This window comes from Hylobates moloch, unplaced genomic scaffold (genome assembly GCF_009828535.3).
Source record: "Hylobates moloch isolate HMO894 unplaced genomic scaffold, HMol_V3 SCAFFOLD_3, whole genome shotgun sequence".
NCBI classification, from domain to species: Eukaryota; Metazoa; Chordata; class Mammalia; order Primates; family Hylobatidae; genus Hylobates; species Hylobates moloch.
Window position 1 is genome coordinate 44,487,297 of NW_026652278.1, and position 18,194 is coordinate 44,505,490.

At 40.7% G+C, this 18,194-nt stretch overlaps 2 protein-coding genes across 6 annotated transcripts in view; both read left to right on the forward strand.

Moving 5' to 3' along the window:
- Window positions 1-9,871, forward strand: part of LIPA (lipase A, lysosomal acid type) — a 216,059-nt gene extending 206,188 nt beyond the window's left edge. For 4 of the 5 annotated variants that reach the window (XM_058436229.1, XM_058436227.1, XM_058436228.1 and 1 more), the window contains 3 exons: window positions 881-952; window positions 7,441-7,512; window positions 8,386-9,551. In XM_058436229.1, coding sequence (XP_058292212.1) covers window positions 881-952; window positions 7,441-7,512; window positions 8,386-8,619 — 378 coding nt within the window. In that variant the 3' untranslated portion in view covers window positions 8,620-9,551. Of the gene's footprint in view, window positions 1-880; window positions 953-7,440; window positions 7,513-8,385 lie in introns of all 5 variants that reach the window. The other variant, XM_032137267.2, reaches the window with a different exon arrangement.
- Window positions 9,872-15,193: 5,322 nt separating this feature from the next.
- CH25H (cholesterol 25-hydroxylase) lies at window positions 15,194-17,685 on the forward strand. The gene has a single exon (XM_032137282.2). It carries the CDS (start codon window positions 15,241-15,243, stop codon window positions 16,057-16,059), a length of 819 nt encoding a protein of 272 aa, XP_031993173.1. The 5' UTR covers window positions 15,194-15,240; the 3' UTR covers window positions 16,060-17,685.
- The last annotated feature ends 509 nt before the right edge of the window (window positions 17,686-18,194 follow it).

Genomic DNA, 18,194 nt, shown 5'->3' on the forward strand with positions numbered 1-18,194 from the left:
ATTGAATGAGGAGATCTGTCACAAATTAAGTTGTAATATTTATAATTACTCTAGTGATTTGTTTCTTTTAGAAATTATTATAAGTGTTAGACATAAAGATGGGAACAATAGACACTGGGGACTCCAAAAGGAAGGAGGGAGAGGGACAAGGGCTGAAGAACTTCTTATTGAGTACTATAGCCAATACTGAGTACTGTGGTTATGGGATCAATAGAAGCCCGCATCTCAGCATCATGCAATCCACCCTTGTAACAAACCTGCACGTGTACCCCCCGAATCTAAAATACACAAATTTTCAAAAATTACTATAAGTATTTAAATTTGGAATGGCCATTTACATACACATATGTGTATGCTTGCAGTGTGTGTGTATTTATAAAAATACAATTTATAAAATGTAAACCCATTTATTTTATAAAATGTAAACCCTTGGCCAATATTATGCCGGTGTTTCTAAATATATTTGTTAGTTTGTCATGTGGCATTATGAAAAAAAGTGTTAAAATCCTGGAATAAAGGCCCTAAGGAATTTAAGTGCCATTTTTCTTTTGTCTGATAATTAAAGCAAGGTGTGATTGTTATATGAAATTTGGGAAATTCAGGAAAGCATGAAGAAGAAAATGAAAATGCCCTGTAAACACAACCCACACGGTCCCGTGCTTACCATATTATTGCACCTCCTTCATATGGACTCTGTGTGTGGTTGTATGTATTTTTATGGGACAGATTTTTAGTCAAATAATTTTTTTCTACCTCTTGTCTCATATACTTGAGATTATGGCTCTAGTTTTTAGTGCTTTGAAGGGCAAAATACAACGTTTATTATCAATGCCACCTTAATGCTGTTTTCATTCTTCATTTCAATGTACTTATTTTGCAGTCTAGAGTGGATGTATATACAACACATTCTCCTGCTGGAACTTCTGTGCAAAACATGTTACACTGGAGCCAGGTAGGCATTCCAGGAGTGCATTTGGGGTTCATGTAAAATCAACACCAGAAAGGTCTGGGCATGGAAACCCTTCCCAAACAGAAGGACAACCTGCTTACAAATCTGCTCTGGTTTTCTTCCCCAGAGTCCTGGGTTTTTGTCATCATGCTTGTGTTGCGTTTGATACCTGTGGTGGGGCACACTGTGTTATACATGGGTTCACAAACAGCTACTGGGGTTGAAATTTTTCTTTTGCCTCCTCTCCCTTCCTCAAGTCTCAGGTTAATATATTCTCTCCCTTTCCTTCTCCCCCAGCTTTCTTTTCCTCCTCCTGTTTCCTCCCCTCAATCTGCTTCTCATTGAGTCCTAGATTTTTTTTATTTCTGTGTTGCTTCATAAAGAGTGATTTTAAAGCCGTTTTGGAGATAGAAACCGCTGTTTCAACATTCACCCCTGACCACAATATGCTTGGAATAGCAGTGAATAAACTGGAGCTAAACCAATGATAATGAATGGGGGCCCCTGACTTTTGAAATACAGTTTTGATTATTTTATCATGTAAATAAGTCATGTTCATTCTAGAAAATTTAGAAACTACATCTAGAAAAAAATTGTCTTAAAATGAAAATAAAATCATTCTATAACCCTAGACAGAGAGGAAATGCAGATCCATAGATATTGAATGTTTCTGCCTTCTATTCTATACCTCTTTTAAAAAAGATGCTGTTAAAGACATGGATAGAAATAGTAGATGTAGAAATAGATTGATTTTTCTCCTGCTTACTGTTTTAGAGCTTGCTTTTGTTTTTTCACCTGACAATATGTCAGGGACTTCTTTCCACCTCAGGACATAATTTTGTGCCATTTATTTTTCAGCTAACTTCATTTTTGATATGAAACAACTCACCATTTAAGCCCTAAACCAAGATACTGTAGTTGTCTTGAATAGTAATTTCCAAACACCTGGCAGTCACTGCTTGCATCAGAATCACCAAATTGCTTTAAAAAGTACAGTCTTTAATAAATCATTGCTTTAAAAAAGTAACGGGAGTTGGGATTATAGTGGAGCTCTTGGATTGACTACCATCCAGACTTATAAAACAAAGACCCCTGTGTCCCAGTCGTTTGGACTAGAGAATCTGTACTTTTATTTTTTTATTTTATTTTATTTTTTTGAGACGGAGTCTCTCTCTATTGCCAGGCTGGAGTGCAGTGGTGCGATCTCAGTTCACTGCAACCTCCGCCTCCCAGGTTCATGTGATTCTCCTGCCTCAGCGTCCCGAGTAGTTTTACTATTTAAAAAAAAAATTTTTTATTGAGGTATAAGTGACATAGAATATTTAAAGTATACAATTTGATATATTTCAGTGTTTGTGTACACCTGTGAAACCGTCACCATAATCGACACAGCAAATATATCATCATCCTAAAAGGTCCCTGCTGCCCCTGTGTGACACCTCCCCCCATCCCTTCTCTCAATCCCACTGATCTGCTTCCTGTCATTGTAGCTTAGTTTGCGTTTTCTAGAGCTTGTATGAGAACAGTCATGCAGTTTATACTTGTTTTTGTCTGGCTTCTTCCACTCAGAATACTTGTTTTGAAATTTTCCTATGTTGTGTATGTCAGTAGTTCATTCCTTTTTATTTCTGATGATCTGCATTTTAAAAAAATCTGCCTGGTAGATTCTTTTGCTCCAGCAAACCTGGTCTGGACATCCTGATACTTTCATCTCCTTCTTCAGTTGCACCAGGAACTCTAACAGTGCTATAGTTCTTCTTTCCCTGGGGCTCGCCTCTAAGGAACTAGGAAGAGCCTGGCCTCAGGCTCCTGGCCCTTTATAGTAACTAGAAGGCTGAGAGTTAAATGTCAGTTCCTCAGGGGGCAGAGTTTGTTGTGGCCTAAAAGAGGGGCATCTGGAATGCAAATAGTTCATGAAGTGCTGAACAGCACATGCTTACCACTTAAGGAATGCCCCCAAACCTTCAAAAATCCTCAAATTCACAAAGATTGAGGATTTTGGTTCTTGGTTCAGGTCTCTGTTTTCTCCTTGGTCACATTTATGCTTATAGTCACTTGTTTTCTTCATATACCCTGTCACTAGAATTCCCCTACATTTTTGAGGATGCCTAGAACCTCTTAGCTAATGGACATTTTCCTAAAAGGCCCAATGTCTGTCACCTCAAGAGTTATTGCATCCCCAGAGATGATGGAGGGTGACTGAGCTGGCTGGAGGCAGATCCTGAGCTTTTCCACCAGCTTAGTGACTGCCAGCAGCCCACGCACAGTACACGCCAGGCCTCAGCAAAGGACAAATGGCCACCAGACCTGGGGCATCAGAGGCCCTTGGGAATGTTGAAACCAAGGCTGTCCTAGGCCAACTCTATTTTATATTACAGACCTGTGTTGCTTCACCCTTCTGTGTCTTGGGCCTCCACTGGGCATGGGGTTTGCGTAGAGATGTTGGATTGGCTATCATCCAGTCTACTGGTCTTGTTCCAGCCCTCTTATCCAGCAGCTTGCCAGGGTCAAAGGCTGCAGGGCAAGGGCCAGAGCACTGCTCTGTGCCCCATTTGTGACCTGGTGGCTTTCGATTCTAAGTACCCTGGAATATACCTCCAGAATATTTGCAAAGCCCAGATTTGCTGTAGAAGGCAGCCTGGCCCTTTGCTCTTCTACCCACTGTACCATCTTTTGTCAGTAAAATGGTCAGTTGCTTTGTGCAGCTGTTGTATCAGATCTTCCCTTTGGCTTTCCCTCCTCTGGGCTGTTGGCCGGGGGCTGCCACTGGTGCAGGCTGCAGGCTTCAAGAGGCAGCTCAGGAAAAGGCTTCTGTGGAAGGTGGGCAGGCCTGGATGCTGGGCAGGCTGGGGCTAGAATTCAGGTGTGGCATTAGAGGGCTCTTATGGTATGAGTTTGGGGTTGACCTTAAAGGCCATTTTGTTTACAGTACATTCAGAAGTTTACTTTTTGTTGAAATAATTAGTATTAACTTGTTAATAAATTCCATACCTCGTTCTTTAGTGGGATTTTAAATTTAGTGTACTCATCTTTCCATTCTCCTTATAAATCTGATGAATTTCGGAGCTCCCCAGAGCCAAGACTTGATATTACTGCTCACTTTCTCACTGGCCCTGCCCAGAGCCCAGGTACTCTCACCTGTTTGAAGAAGGCCATCCCAACATAGCTTTCCAGTGTTATTCTGAACTACCTAAGGTGCTATTAAAAATGCTGGTTCTTGGGCCTGTCTGGGACCTGTGGAGACTCTGAATTCCTAGGGCTGTGACCCTGGCATCTATGTTTGAGTAAGTGCCTTAGATGGTTATGATGTGCTTTTTTTTTTTTTCTTTAAAGGAGAAAAACATACTTTTGGTAGGCTTTTAAAGAACACTGTAAAAAGGATATTCAGTATAATATTCGTTATACATGTAATATTTTACGAAGTTTTAGAAAATGTATGAGTGAAAGAAAAGTGACTTGTATGTCTAGCACCCAGCAATATCCACTATTAATATTTTGGTATAATCTTACAATTTTGTAATATAATAATTTCCATTACAAAAGTCAGATCATACTACATCTGCTTTTACGTAAATTTTCACTTAATGAAATGCCATTATATTTGTTAGATACAAGCTAAACTGTTGTATTAGAGACCCCAAAATACAGCTGCCAAATAAAGAGTTTATTTCTTTCTCATAAAAAAGTTCAGAGAGCGGTGGCCCAGATTGATGATAGAGGGGGTTTTGGCTGTGTTCCATGAGGCCATGCAGGGACCCAGTTCCCTTCATACTATAGCTCTGCCATCCTCGGGGTGTTGTCCTTTTCTGCCTGGTTGCAGCTGGGTCACCTCCATGTCTTTTCCAACTCACAGGAAGGCAGGGGAGAGGGAGCTCAGGGCAAGTGACTTTGTGCGAAGGAGATAGCTTAGAAGTGAGCGGTATGGCCACAGCCTGGCTGCTCGCAGGAGGATGAGGATGTGATTTCTATCCTGGCAGCCATGTGCTTAGGGAAAGCTTTAGGGATTCTGTTACTGAAAGGAAGAAGGCAAGAATGGGCATGGGCGACAGTCTCTGCATTAATTAAAAATACCTTTCCAGGTCAGTAACTAAAGTTTTAAAATATTTGTCATAAAGGGCAGTTTTCTGTTGCTTGAATTTTATTATCATTTTGGTTTTTGCAGTGATAGTTTTTTTGCAGTCATAAATCATCTGTCCTTATATGTCAGAGTATTTTCTTAGGATGATACATTCATAGTAGTAGACTTAGTAGGGAGAGGGTAGGCATAGCTTTAAGACTTCTAGTACATATTGTACTTTAGAAAAGTTGAACCTGTTTACATTTTTATTGCCATTCAAGACCTAAACATAATTTTTTAAATGTCATTTTAAAACAGTTTATCCTAATACTATAAGCATTTCCACCTGATCGTTATCTACATATACTCTGTGATATGATTATCACAGAAGTATAACCTTAGTGTATATTCGGTTTCATTTTCTTTTTCCACTTAGTATTATTTATGAGATTATCTGTAAGCCATTTTCTGTTTCTATTTTATTTATATTTATGACAGTGGCATACTCCTTGTGTATATTTATGTAACATATTTACCCAAGTATCTATTATTTGAAATGGTAAGTTTTGGCCACAAGGTGGCGCCCGGTAAAAAGAAATGCCCAGACATTCTTTGTCAAAACTGCTTTTGATTTATGTGAAGTCTGTTCTTATCAACTGCATACAATTCTACTCTTTGATGTAATAAAAGACAGAGTGAGATGATATACTACAGGGGATTGTTACTTATTAAAATTGGGCTTTAGCTTATTTCCAGGTTTTTGTTACTGTAAATCATCTTAATACTTTTCTTTTGAAATACCCTTTCAAGTGGATAGCTTAAAGTCCTAAGTGACTGAGCACAAAGTCAAATTTAGAACTTCAGTCTGAGCTATAGGCAAGTTTCACCTTTGTATTCTGTGCTCACGCTGGTGCTTCATATGAATGCTGAAGGACCTGTGACAAAGTGATGAACTGCTTTCTGTGTTCAGTGGCAGAATAGTTTGCATCAATATATTTTCACTGACAAAGATGGGGAACAGATGTACCAACAGGTGCTGTGAATCCAAATTTTGTTTTGCTTGTTAAATATGCCACAGGTATTTAATATCTGTCATTTGCAACGGCAAAAACAAATGCCAAATATTTCTCCTGTAACAATCCCCTGTAGTATATCATCTCACTCTGTCTTTTATTACATCAAACAGTAGAATTGTATGCAGTTGATAAGAACAGACTTCACATAAATCAAAAGCAGTTTTGACAAAGAATGTCTGAGCATTTCTTTTTACCAGGCGCCACCTTGTGGCCAAAACTTACCATTTCAAATTCATTTGGCTTGCCAATTTTGGGTTTAATTCTTGACATACATTTAATTTGAGAGTGTAGAGGAAATATGGATTTGCACTATTTTGAATTTTAAAAATAAGTGACTTTTTGCTAATATTTTATAGTATACTATTTTAAATATGAATAAATGTAAATTTCAATACAATTTCAATTTCATGGCTCTAGTATCCCTAACTAGTTAGAATTGTGCTGGCACGCAGTACTACTTGGTGATTATACTGGTACCAATACTCAAGAAAAAGTGTTTAATCAATACCGTCATTAAAATTTGACTAAGTAATATAACTAGACAAGTAGAATGGGTAAATAGAAAATATACAGTTGCCCCTCAAGTATCTTTGGGGACTGGCTGCAGACATCACCCCCAAACCAAAATTCAGAGATACTCAAGTCCGTTATATAAAATGATGTAGTATTTGCATATAGCCTATGCACATCCTTTCGTATGCTTTAAATCATCTCTAGATTACTTATGCTTAATACAATGTAAACACTATGTAAGTAGGTGTTATACTGTGTTTTAAAATTTGTATTTTTTATTGTTTTATTGTTATCTCTTATTGTTTTTTTCCAAATATTTTCAATCTGCAAATTATCACTTGGTTGAATCCACAAATGCAAAACTGTGGATATGGAGGGCCAATTGTATATTATAATTATTTTATCTATATATATCCATCTCTCTCTCTCTCTATATATATATAGGCATGTATATATGTATCTATCTACCTGTCTACCTATATTTCCCAAGTAAAATCACTAACTCTTTGAAAAAGCTTAGGATGCAAATTTCAGCAGAAAATGTCAGCATAAAGTTCCCCTAGCAGGAGCAACTGTTGATCTAGTATAATTGACAGCATATGTGTATAGCTGCTTTCTTGTGTCAGGTGGTAGCTGCTTAACAATCATACAATGAGAAATCTAGTCATTCAGTAAAGCAGAACAAAACCATGCCATTTCATTTAAAATAATGCCTTGGAAATGAAGAGTAAATCTGGATATTGGTATAAAGTTGATTTCCGAGGTCGTGGCTAGCTCCAGCAACCTATGATGTTATCTCTAACTTCGGTGTCAGGTAACTGTTTTCCAAATTATCTTCTTTTTAGGCTGTTAAATTCCAAAAGTTTCAAGCCTTTGACTGGGGAAGCAGTGCCAAGAATTATTTTCATTACAACCAGGTAAAGTTTTTAGTCTTTTCATTAAAGGGGACCCTGAAAACTCGTCAAGAAAGCCAGCCTGGCCCGTCAGGATTCTGGCCAGGCTCAGGTGCTGTGGGAAATGTTTGCGGGAGTTGACTAGTGTTTGTTTTCCATCAGTCCATTCAGAACAATCCAAGCTTTGTAGCTGATGTTGTGGACTGGGCCTCCTCTCTTTGTCTTTTCCCCAGCTCTAAATAAGAATCATCACTGTTATGCATTATTCAGAGTAATCATGAACACAGCCTGCAGAGTCAGACAGTCCTATGTCTGTTATCTGGTAGCTATGGGGCCTTGGCCAGATTACATTGCTTAAGCCTCTTCCTTGCACTAATAAAATTAGCATTTTTGAGCATGCTAAATGCACTGAAGTGTGAGACACTTTGCTCTGTTGTTTAAATTTAATTCCCAGAGCATCTCTGTGACGTAAACATGATTATCTCTGACTTAAACATGAGGACAGTGAGGCTTAGAGAATTTCTGTGACTTGTCTTACACCCAAAGGGAAGAAGTAGGAGGGCATGACCCCAAACTCTTTCCAGCCACTGTTGCCTTGAGTCTACTACCGATGGAGTACAACACCTTCCTTGCCGGGGATTAAACATTCATTTTGGTGCCCAGCCTATGGCAGCAGCTCCACAGCTAGTGGCGATTATAATTAGCATTCTTTCGTTTGGGGTTAGATTTCTTTTTTTGTGCTGGTAATGGCAACTTGAAAAGATACTCAAAGCGATTTTTAAAATTTAGTCTGTTAGTCAAACTTATTAGACAATGTTTAATGGAGATTGCGCTTATTGTGATTTTGAAAATTAAAACAACAACAACGAGGCTTTCTGTGGTTCCTTTTCATTGTAGAGTTACCCTCCCACATACAATGTGAAGGACATGCTTGTGCCGACTGCAGTCTGGAGCGGGGGTCACGACTCGCTTGCAGATGTCTACGACGTCAATATCTTACTGACTCAGATCACCAACTTGGTGTTCCATGAGGGCATTCCGGAGTGGGAGCATCTTGACTTTATCTGGGGCCTGGATGCCCCTTGGAGGCTTTATAATAAAATTATTAATCTAATGAGGAAATATCAGTGAAAGCTGGACTTGAGCTGTGTACCACCAAGTCAATGATTATGTCATGTGAAAATGTTTGCTTAATTTCTGTAAATCACTTGTTTTTCTTTCCCAGGTCTTTTGTGTTTTTATATCCAAGAAAATGATAACTTTGAAGATGCCTAGTTCACTCTAGTTTCAATTAGAAACATACTAGCTATTTTTCTTTAATTAGGGCTGGAATAGGAAGCCAGTGTCTCAACCATAGTATTGCCTCTTTAAGTCTTTTAAATATCACTGATGTGTAAAAAGGTCATTATATCCATTCTGTTTTTAAAATTTAAAATATACTATATTGACTTTTTGCCCTTCATAGGACAAAGTAATACATGTGTTGGAATTTTAAAATTGTGTTGTCATTGGTAAATCTGTCACTGACTTAAGCGAGGTATAAAAGTATGCAGTTTTCATGTCCTTGCCTTAAAGAGCTCTCTAGTCTAATGGTCTTGTAGTTAGAGATCTAAATGACATTTTATCATGTTTTCCTGCAGCAGGTGCATAGTCAAATCCAGAAATATCACAGCTGTGCCAGTAATAAGGATTCTACAATTAATTTTATCAAACCTAACTGTGACAGCTGTGATTTGACATGTTTTAATTGCTCAGGTTAAATGAAACAGTTTTCTGGAGTCTTCAAAAACAAATTGCACTGGTAAAACAAAAACAAAACTATGTTTTAAATGCTTGAAGACTGATACACTCAACCATCTATATTCATGAACTCTCAATTTCATGGCAGGCCATAATTCTACGTATCTGAGAAGCAAATCCCTGTGGAGACTACGCCACTGTTTTTTCTGAGATTAATGTACTCTTGAAGCCAGCTACTGTCATTATTGATCACATCTGTGTGAAGCCAAAGCCCCGTGGTTGCCCATAAGTGTCCTAGTTCATTTTCAACCAAATGAAGTGTGAACGTGATGTTTTCGGATGAAAGCTCAGCTCAGGGATTCATTTTGTGTCTTAGTTTTATATGCATCCTTATGTTTAATACACCTGCTTCACGTCCCTATGTTGGGAAGTCCATATTTGTCTGCTTTTCTTGGAGCATCGTTTCCTTACAATACTGTCCGGTGGACAAAATGACAATTGATATGTTTTTCTGATATAGTTACTTTAGCTGCACTAACAGTAACAGCTTGTTATTGGCTAATATAGGCAGGCCGAATACTACTTTGTAACTTTTAAAGTCTTAAACTTTTCAATAAAATTGAGTGAGCCTTATAGGCCCAAAGAATTGTGTGTATGTTTTTTCTCCTTTATTTAACAGCCGTCCGGTTCTTCCCTTTCTCTCTTGGCAGAACTTGGAACTCTTCTCTAATTTAACGTGTTTACTCCAGGAAATGAAGGGCTACCAAGTAACGAGTGATTTTTTTAAAATCATTTTTTTGTTCGCCACAAGAGGGCACTCTTGGCTTTGCTTGCAAATCTTCCCATGCTCTCTTCCCTCACTACCTTTTCTACGATTTTTCTCCAGCGTCTTCCTCTAGGGAAGGTAGAGAACTTTGTTGCTTTCTGAGCCAGTTGGTAATTTGATGGCCAGCCATGGTAGTATTATTTCTGTTCAGGAGTATAATTAATTCTTGCCTAGTGGATAACATCTGGAAAACGTTCTCAAGGAATAGCTGCCCCTCAAATGTAAACTGAAAATAAAAATTTGCCTAATAGGTAAATGAGTGATCAGAACTTCAGATGTGGTTGGGGGATGGGTGGCAGGAGGAAAAGGTTTAAACTCAGGCCTCACACATATATAGGACTGAAATTTAGACTAGTGACATCCCCAAATAATGATTATTTTGTGTTTGTAGGTATTAAAGGTGTTTATTAAATATAAACATTAAAAATATACTGTAATTTGATCTCTTGTCATTTATTTTTTAACATATCAAGAGATTTTCAAAAGATAAGTCACTCTGATCTGTTGTGACACTGAAAGGCAAATCTGAATAGTAATTATTCTGATTTTTAAAAAGTTACTCAACCAGTATTTCATTATGTTGTGCTAGGTGCAGATTTCAAGTTCAATTCCAAATTAAGCAAGCAAAACTCTTGTCAAATTGTCTTAGCATTACTAAAAATAATACTTCGCATTTTGTATTGTGCCTTGTGGGGTTTCAAAGCCTTTTCGTAAGGCTTTGATATTTGCAATAACCCCTTTGACAGGTGAGGCGAGTATTTATTTCTCTACAGGCAAGGGAATGCCTTTTTAATGGGGATGATTTTATATGCCTTAAAAATTTCAGAGAGGTTGATAAGAGTTTCAACAGTATAAGTGAGTAGAAGCGCCCACTTATATGCGACATGTAAGTGGATCAGAATATAAAGTGTTTAAAACCAAATATGCACCAGTATTTGGACTAATAGGAGCATCAAGAGAGTGTCTGTGGGAAGCTAACATCCCCATGTTCTTCATCAGCGTCTCCTATTGTTCTTGGCATGGCTATTTAATGTTTTCTGAGTCTTTTGTAAAGAGTCACATAAAAGCAGCTTCAATGACCCCTTCCAACACCAAACTCCTCCTGAAGAGATACTTACCTTGGAACAAACCCTGGCCCTTTTCCGCTCAGTTTGGCTGTAACTTACTTTTTAATCCTAGCTAGTCTTGTCTTGACTTTTCTGAGACTGCATTTTTAATCTTTAGTCTTTAAAATGAAGGATTAGATTTTGATATTCGAGATCATTCCACCTCTATGAGTCTTCCCTGTCACACAACACTACACATCTCTAATAGCCAGGAACAGTTTTGCTTAGACAGATGCCCAAATGGCCTTACCTAATTTGAGAAAGAAAAAGAAATCATAACGGTCATTTAAAAAAAGGATTATGTGATTGCTGACAGGCTTTGCTAACTACATGTTCTATTTGCTGGGGGAAGGGGAGCAGTATCCACAGTCTTTTGGTAAGTTGGTGCCGTATAACTTTGAGATTGTGATTAGTGTGCACAAACTTGATTGTTTACTTACTCTCAGAAAAGTGATTTGACCCCTGTGATAAGCAGAAAATAAAGGATTCCTGTCCTCCAACCCCGCCAGAAAAACCATGCCAAGACAAAAACGATATGCAAGAAGCCATGATCAACTGGAGAAGAAATGGCGTGGCCAAAGTTCTAATGCTACCTGTCAGAAAACACCCCCTTTTGCGTAAAACCATCAGTTGGACAAGAAATGGTGTGGCCAAAGTTCTAATCAGAAAACACCCCGTTTTAGGGAAAACCATCTTTATAGGTGAGTAGATCCAAACTACATCAGGCAGTACTCCAGAAAAAAAAAAGATTTTATTTTTTAGCCTCAATTTAGAGCTAATATCCTTTAAAATGAATCTGGAGTCCACAAATATCTTTTGAACACTCATTATATACAAGACGCAATGTTTGGCACTGTGAGAAGTCCTAGAAGATACACCCTGTGCTCTAAAAAGACCTGTCATCTAGCAAGCTATTACATTTTTGTGCAAACAAAACTGTTTAAAGGTGCAAATGTGCCAAATTCAAGAAATGATACCACCTTAGTCAGCACTTGATAGTGTTCAATTTTTTTTTTGGTCCATTAAGTGATACTGTTTTTGGTTACCTGACATATTGTTCAGCATTCCACATGATATGGAGTGGAGAACAAATACGACTGTAATTCATCAATTTCCCTGGGATGGTTGCATTTGTACGTTAGACAAAAACTTCTGTCCTGGTCAGCTGCAAGTGCAGAGATGGCAGAGAAGCTAGATGCTATTCTTCAAAGTGCCACAAAGTCACGGGGGAGAGTCCGGACAAAGCAGGCTGAAGCCAGAGCTCTCAAGTTTTGCTGCCCACGGCTTTCTGTAATCGGCACATGGACACTATTCTAACAGCGATAGACGATGGATACACCAAAGCAGAAAATGAATGGGTTGGTTGGGGCTGGGGACTCAAAGGAGACAGTCTTGACAGCAAATCTAGCAGCTAAATCCAAATTAAGCAAACCTGCTAATGCCACTCACTTAAAAAAAACTTTGGTTGCTCTTGCAACCAGAGCACCCAAGCATAGTAACTGAGACCACAAGAAAAGGACAAGGTGTGCTGGAAGGAAATTTGAGGGCTAACTTCTGTTGGGGGTAAATTTGAGTGATATTTTACTTATGAACAGAAATCCAATTTTAATGCTGAGAAAGTGAGCTCTAATGGTCCGTTTGCAGCAGTGAGAAGGACGCTCTTCTCTGAAACACTGCATCAAGGACAAGACCACGTCTAGCCGGAATGAGAAGAAAAGTTTCTGGGTTGCCCTAAAAGTGAAGTGAAAACAGCACTGGGGAAGGGAGGAGATGGTGGGGGGGCGCGCGGGCGGCGGAGGTGGCAGCCTTGGAAGGACAGGTTGTTTAATTGGAAGAAACTAGGGGCCTACATTATACCTATTTTCTGCTATCATCTAGAAATCAAAGCAGCAGCATTAGAAAAATCCATCGTCGTTCCCTTTTTGCGTTGGTTGTCAAGAAACTCAACGCTGCTTCTGAACCTTTATCTCATCAACAGCAAATATGTCAGCAGAATATAATATTTTCATGGTACACTGGGTTAGATAAAAAGGCTGCTGTAGGGCTAGAGGCTACTGCTGAGGGCTCCTGGGAATGAGCATCTAAGGAATGTCAGTATTCCATCAGTGGGAGTGGACACACACCAGTTAGGAGATTCTGAATTACAAATTGGCCTATTATGTGTATCTATATCCTATATATTACATATTATGAATTGGCCTATTATATATATCGTATGTATGCATATATACCATATATTATCTTAGTTTTAGGCCCATATATTGGTCCATATTTTTGTAGTAATTGTTCTTTCCTCATAATAGATGGCTTTATGTCTTTTATTTCTCTTTACATAATCTTGATTTTAATTTCAAATTTCTCAGTTATTCTTTAGGTAACGTGTGGAGTACAACTTTAAAATACCATGCATATTACTTTGTGTGTTTGCTTTGTGCTAGGACCTATGATTTTACTGCTGTAAACCCACAGCAATAATAATAATCCTACTTCTTGGCAGGGTGAGGAAGTCAGCTCTTTTGAGGATTGAATAAAATCAATTCAAATAAAACATTTAGCCAATGCGTGGCACCTAGTAGGTGGGCTTTACACGATAGACTTATTATTTTTCCATTTAATACTCTCAATTTCCCTTTGTGGGGAATCGGAGGGATAAGAAAATGCGAGCTTCAAGGAGTGAAGGGCTGGACCCAACCACATAGATACAAGACACTAAGCAAGAATTAGGAGTGCTCCCCGGCTTCAAAGCTGGTGTCTAAAACGTCTATCCTCTAAGGGACCCTTGTATCGTGCCAGACCCCGGGCTGAACGCGAGGATTTTTATGCTGTTCCCAGGGTCTCTCAAGAGCTCTCCTAGTACCGACCTCCTTGTCCTCGGTGGCCCCTGGCCCGAGGACCCCAGTTGGGTGGCAGAGAAACGCAGGGGATAGAGACAAGCCCCGTAGCCGGGCTCTGCGGGCACGGAGTGGATTCAAGGACTGGAGGCAGAGGGCGAGGGCAAGTTGGCCCCGCAAAGCCAACAGGGGGAAGGGCAGGGTAGTGACGACATCACCTGGTCCTTCAACAGCCTCCCGGGAGGCTTCAGGAACTCACATCTCTTTCCCTTGACGAACAACGCAGGTGGTTTGCTGAATTAAGTGTTCCCACCCCAAATTGAGATACAAGGGGCTTTTTAGCCAGATTGGCGCAGCCTGGGCGTTAAATCTAGCATTTCCCCGGCAAAGCTGAGGCTGGCCGCCACGGAGCCCCCTCTCCTCTGTGTGGTGCCTCCGGTTCCGATCGCGGGCCCGGCGCCCCGGGACTCGCCGCCGAGGGTAGTTCCGCGGCCGGGCTGCGGCCTCTCCCTGAGAGCCTGCGTGCATGGTCTCTCTAGCTTGCTGCCCGCCGGCCGGGAAAACTCTGGGGAGAAGCTGGAGCTGGCGGAGGTTCCCATCCGGCCACCCATCCCGTCTGATTTCCTGAGCTGACGGTCACCGCCGGCGTTCGGGGACCAGCGGTTCCCCGTACAAAGGGTTCGTTTCTCGATCGCAGCTGGATAGGCCGCAACCGGGTTCTCAGAAAACACCCCAGCTACAGACGGTATGTAGCTTTAAACAGTTTTTAAAAATGCGATTATGCTTGCGTCTTTATGAAAGCAGGTGGATGCAGTTATACGTATGCATTAAAAAAACACAATTCTGCATTGATTGCAAAGGAGCGCTTTCTGGTGGCAATGTAAACGGTCTAGTTGGAGACCCGTGATGACACGCGTGAACTGAGTTGCCAAACTCATAGAAACTCCACACGGTAGATCTGTACATTGTATCACGCGTTAATTGTACGTCAACTGAAAAATCAGAACTTATATGAAAAGTACGAAGTGCCACTGCATACACGCATATCTAAAAGCCGGCAAGATGCGGCTACAGATGAGCAGATTTACAGCAATCAAGCGCCACTCTGCCGGGTTGCTTACTTATTCAAGCTTCGCATCGCCGGGAAAGGGATGGAAAGGCAGCTGACATCACTCGGGGCGGGGCCGCGAGTCTGTGAAAAGTTGGTGGGACTCGAGCAGCAGCCTCAGCTGCCTTGCACAGCCTCGCCATGAGCTGCCACAACTGCTCCGACCCCCAGGTCCTTTGCAGCTCCGGGCAGCTGTTCCTGCAGCCCCTCTGGGACCACCTGAGGAGCTGGGAGGCCCTCCTACAGTCGCCCTTCTTCCCGGTCATCTTCTCCATCACCACATACGTGGGCTTTTGCCTGCCCTTCGTGGTCCTGGATATCCTGTGCTCCTGGGTGCCCGCCCTGCGGTGCTACAAGATCCACCCTGACTTCTCGCCATCCGCGCGGCAGCTGCTACCTTGCCTGGGGCAGACCCTCTACCAGCACGTGATGTTTGTGTTCCCCGTGACGCTGCTGCATTGGGCCCGCAGCCCGGCCCTCCTGCCCCACGAAGCTCCCGAGCTGCTCCTGCTGCTGCACCACATCCTGTTCTGCCTGCTACTCTTCGACATGGAGTTCTTCGTGTGGCACCTGCTGCACCACAAGGTGCCCTGGCTGTACCGCACCTTCCACAAGGTGCACCACCAGAACTCGTCCTCGTTCGCGCTGGCAACGCAGTATATGAGCGTCTGGGAACTGTTTTCTTTGGGCTTCTTCGACATGATAAACGTCACGCTGCTCGGGTGCCACCCGCTCACCACCCTGACCTTCCACGTGGTCAACATCTGGCTGTCCGTGGAGGACCACTCCGGCTACAACTTCCCTTGGTCCACTCACAGACTGGTGCCCTTCGGGTGGTACGGGGGTGTGGTGCACCACGACCTGCATCACTCTCACTTTAACTGCAACTTCGCTCCGTACTTTACACACTGGGACAAAATACTGGGAACGCTGCGGACTGCATCTGTCCCAGCGCGGTGATGTGGCTGCGGTGGGTGCCCCTAAGACTCAGGACTGCTGTGCCTTTCACACTTCAATGAAGAGAAACACCTGAGCTATATATATTTTTAAAGCAACTAACTTATTAACTGATGAAAACCATAGATAAAACCTGATGCATTTTTGTAATCTGACAAAGTAATTTACATACTGTTTGTGTATCAATACAATTTTGTGTTCTTGGTATTCTTAGTCTAGCTCACCTCAATAGCCTTGAATCCTGGATATGAATTAGACATTCATCACTGGCATATTTAGAGTATCTCTAAAAGGACTTGTTTGTAGAATAAGGAATTTTCTATGTTTCAAAGTGTTCTAAAACCTGGCTAAAAGAACGTATTTTTGTGGATGGTGTTGACTTCTGACTCTAAAAGCAATCAAACATGTTTCTGCTGGACAGTGACCAAGATTATAGTACCTTCTTATATTTTTTATAGAACTGTATATTTATTTTGAAAGAAATGTTATTCGTGCTTTAAAAAAGAAAAAAAAAAACCATGAATCAAATAAGTATTGACTCCCGTTTCACTGGTATTTTGACTGATAAAGGGAAGAGGGAGTGGGCATACCAAGTGTCCTTCTAAGCCTCCATCAGCCTTACCATGGAAAGAGAGGAATCTGGGTGTAGGATGTTCTGTCAGGGATTGTTAGAGAAAAGGAGGCAGGAGAAGGGGCTCTGTTTGTTGTTGTGCTCTAGCAGTTTCATGGAGGAAAAAAACGCTAATGTTCCTAATGCTTTTCAGCTGATTTCTGCATAACAGGCAAATGATAGGATTACTCTGTAAAGTTTCATAGAAACATTAACACTGAGCAATCATTTTATTATTTGCAGGAATGGATTAGGGGAAGAACAGAATTGGAGTCATGCCTTGCTTTGCAAAACTGGTGAGTCAATACTATACACTAGAGTGGCTGAGAGATGTGCAAGGGGATTCTGAAGAAGCCCCTGTTTTCATGAATCCATCCGTAGCTACTGCAAATGAACATCAAAGCATTGCTTCTGAAATCTGGAATTTCTGTATATTCAGTTTTCTTAATTAAAACATACATGCAGGTAGGTACAGCCCTTTCTAAAAGAAAGATAAAGTGAAATTTGGCCCTGGATCCCTGGTTCCTCATGTGGAAAAGGAGGAGGTGTCCCAGATGTTCTTGCAGATGACAGTAAATATTCCTATTATTAACCACACACCCATCACCCATCACCCACCCCATCTAACTCCTGCCTATTCATTTTAATTTTGTTTTTGGAATATAGTTTATATAGTGTAGAGTTAAAAATCAAGACAATTTAGACAAAATGTAAAGAATGGCAGCTTCGTGTGTAATTCTTGGCTCATTATATTTGAACCAAACTGTCATGTTTAAAGGTAAAACATCCATTTAGAGACCCGGTCTCCATGGTCTGCCAAATGAGACTCCCAAGAAATATGGTTAGGCCCTCCAAATGTCTGGCAGAATGCCCCAGAATGTGGAACCTCACAGCCAGTTTTCCCGTGTTCCCTTCAACGTGTGTGTTCCTTTAGCTTCTTGACTGAAGTTACCTCCTCCTCTGTATCAGGACCAGGCTGGGATTTAAAGATGATATTGATTTATAAAAGTGAGATCCATGAAAAGAGGAAGTGAGATGTGAGGAGAAAATGCTACATTGATGGTAGTATACTATTATCATGATGCACGTGGCACCTGGAGTAAGAAGAGATGGATAAACAGGCAGGTGTGGAATCTATGGTGCAACTATGAGTTGTAAGCAGCTGTAGGCACTCAAGCTGCCTGTAAATCATGGATAATGACAATTTATCACAGCTTATCCTCAGAGAATTGTAAAAATGTATCATGTTGCATCACTGCATAAGGGAATTTTCGATTTTGGGCAAATTATACACACGGAAAGTGCACAATTTGGATTTAGAAACACTTTCTCACAATTGAATGTCTTAACAGTATTTAATGCCTTGGGAGGTAGAACTGGGGAAGTGGAGAGGATGAGCAATTTTTCAGATAGCTTGAGAACCTGTTAATAAAAATAGTAAAGAAAAAGTTTGTATGTGCATGCGCTGTCACACAATTTCTCACTTGCTCCTTACAACAACACCATAGGGATGTAGAATAGTTATTAT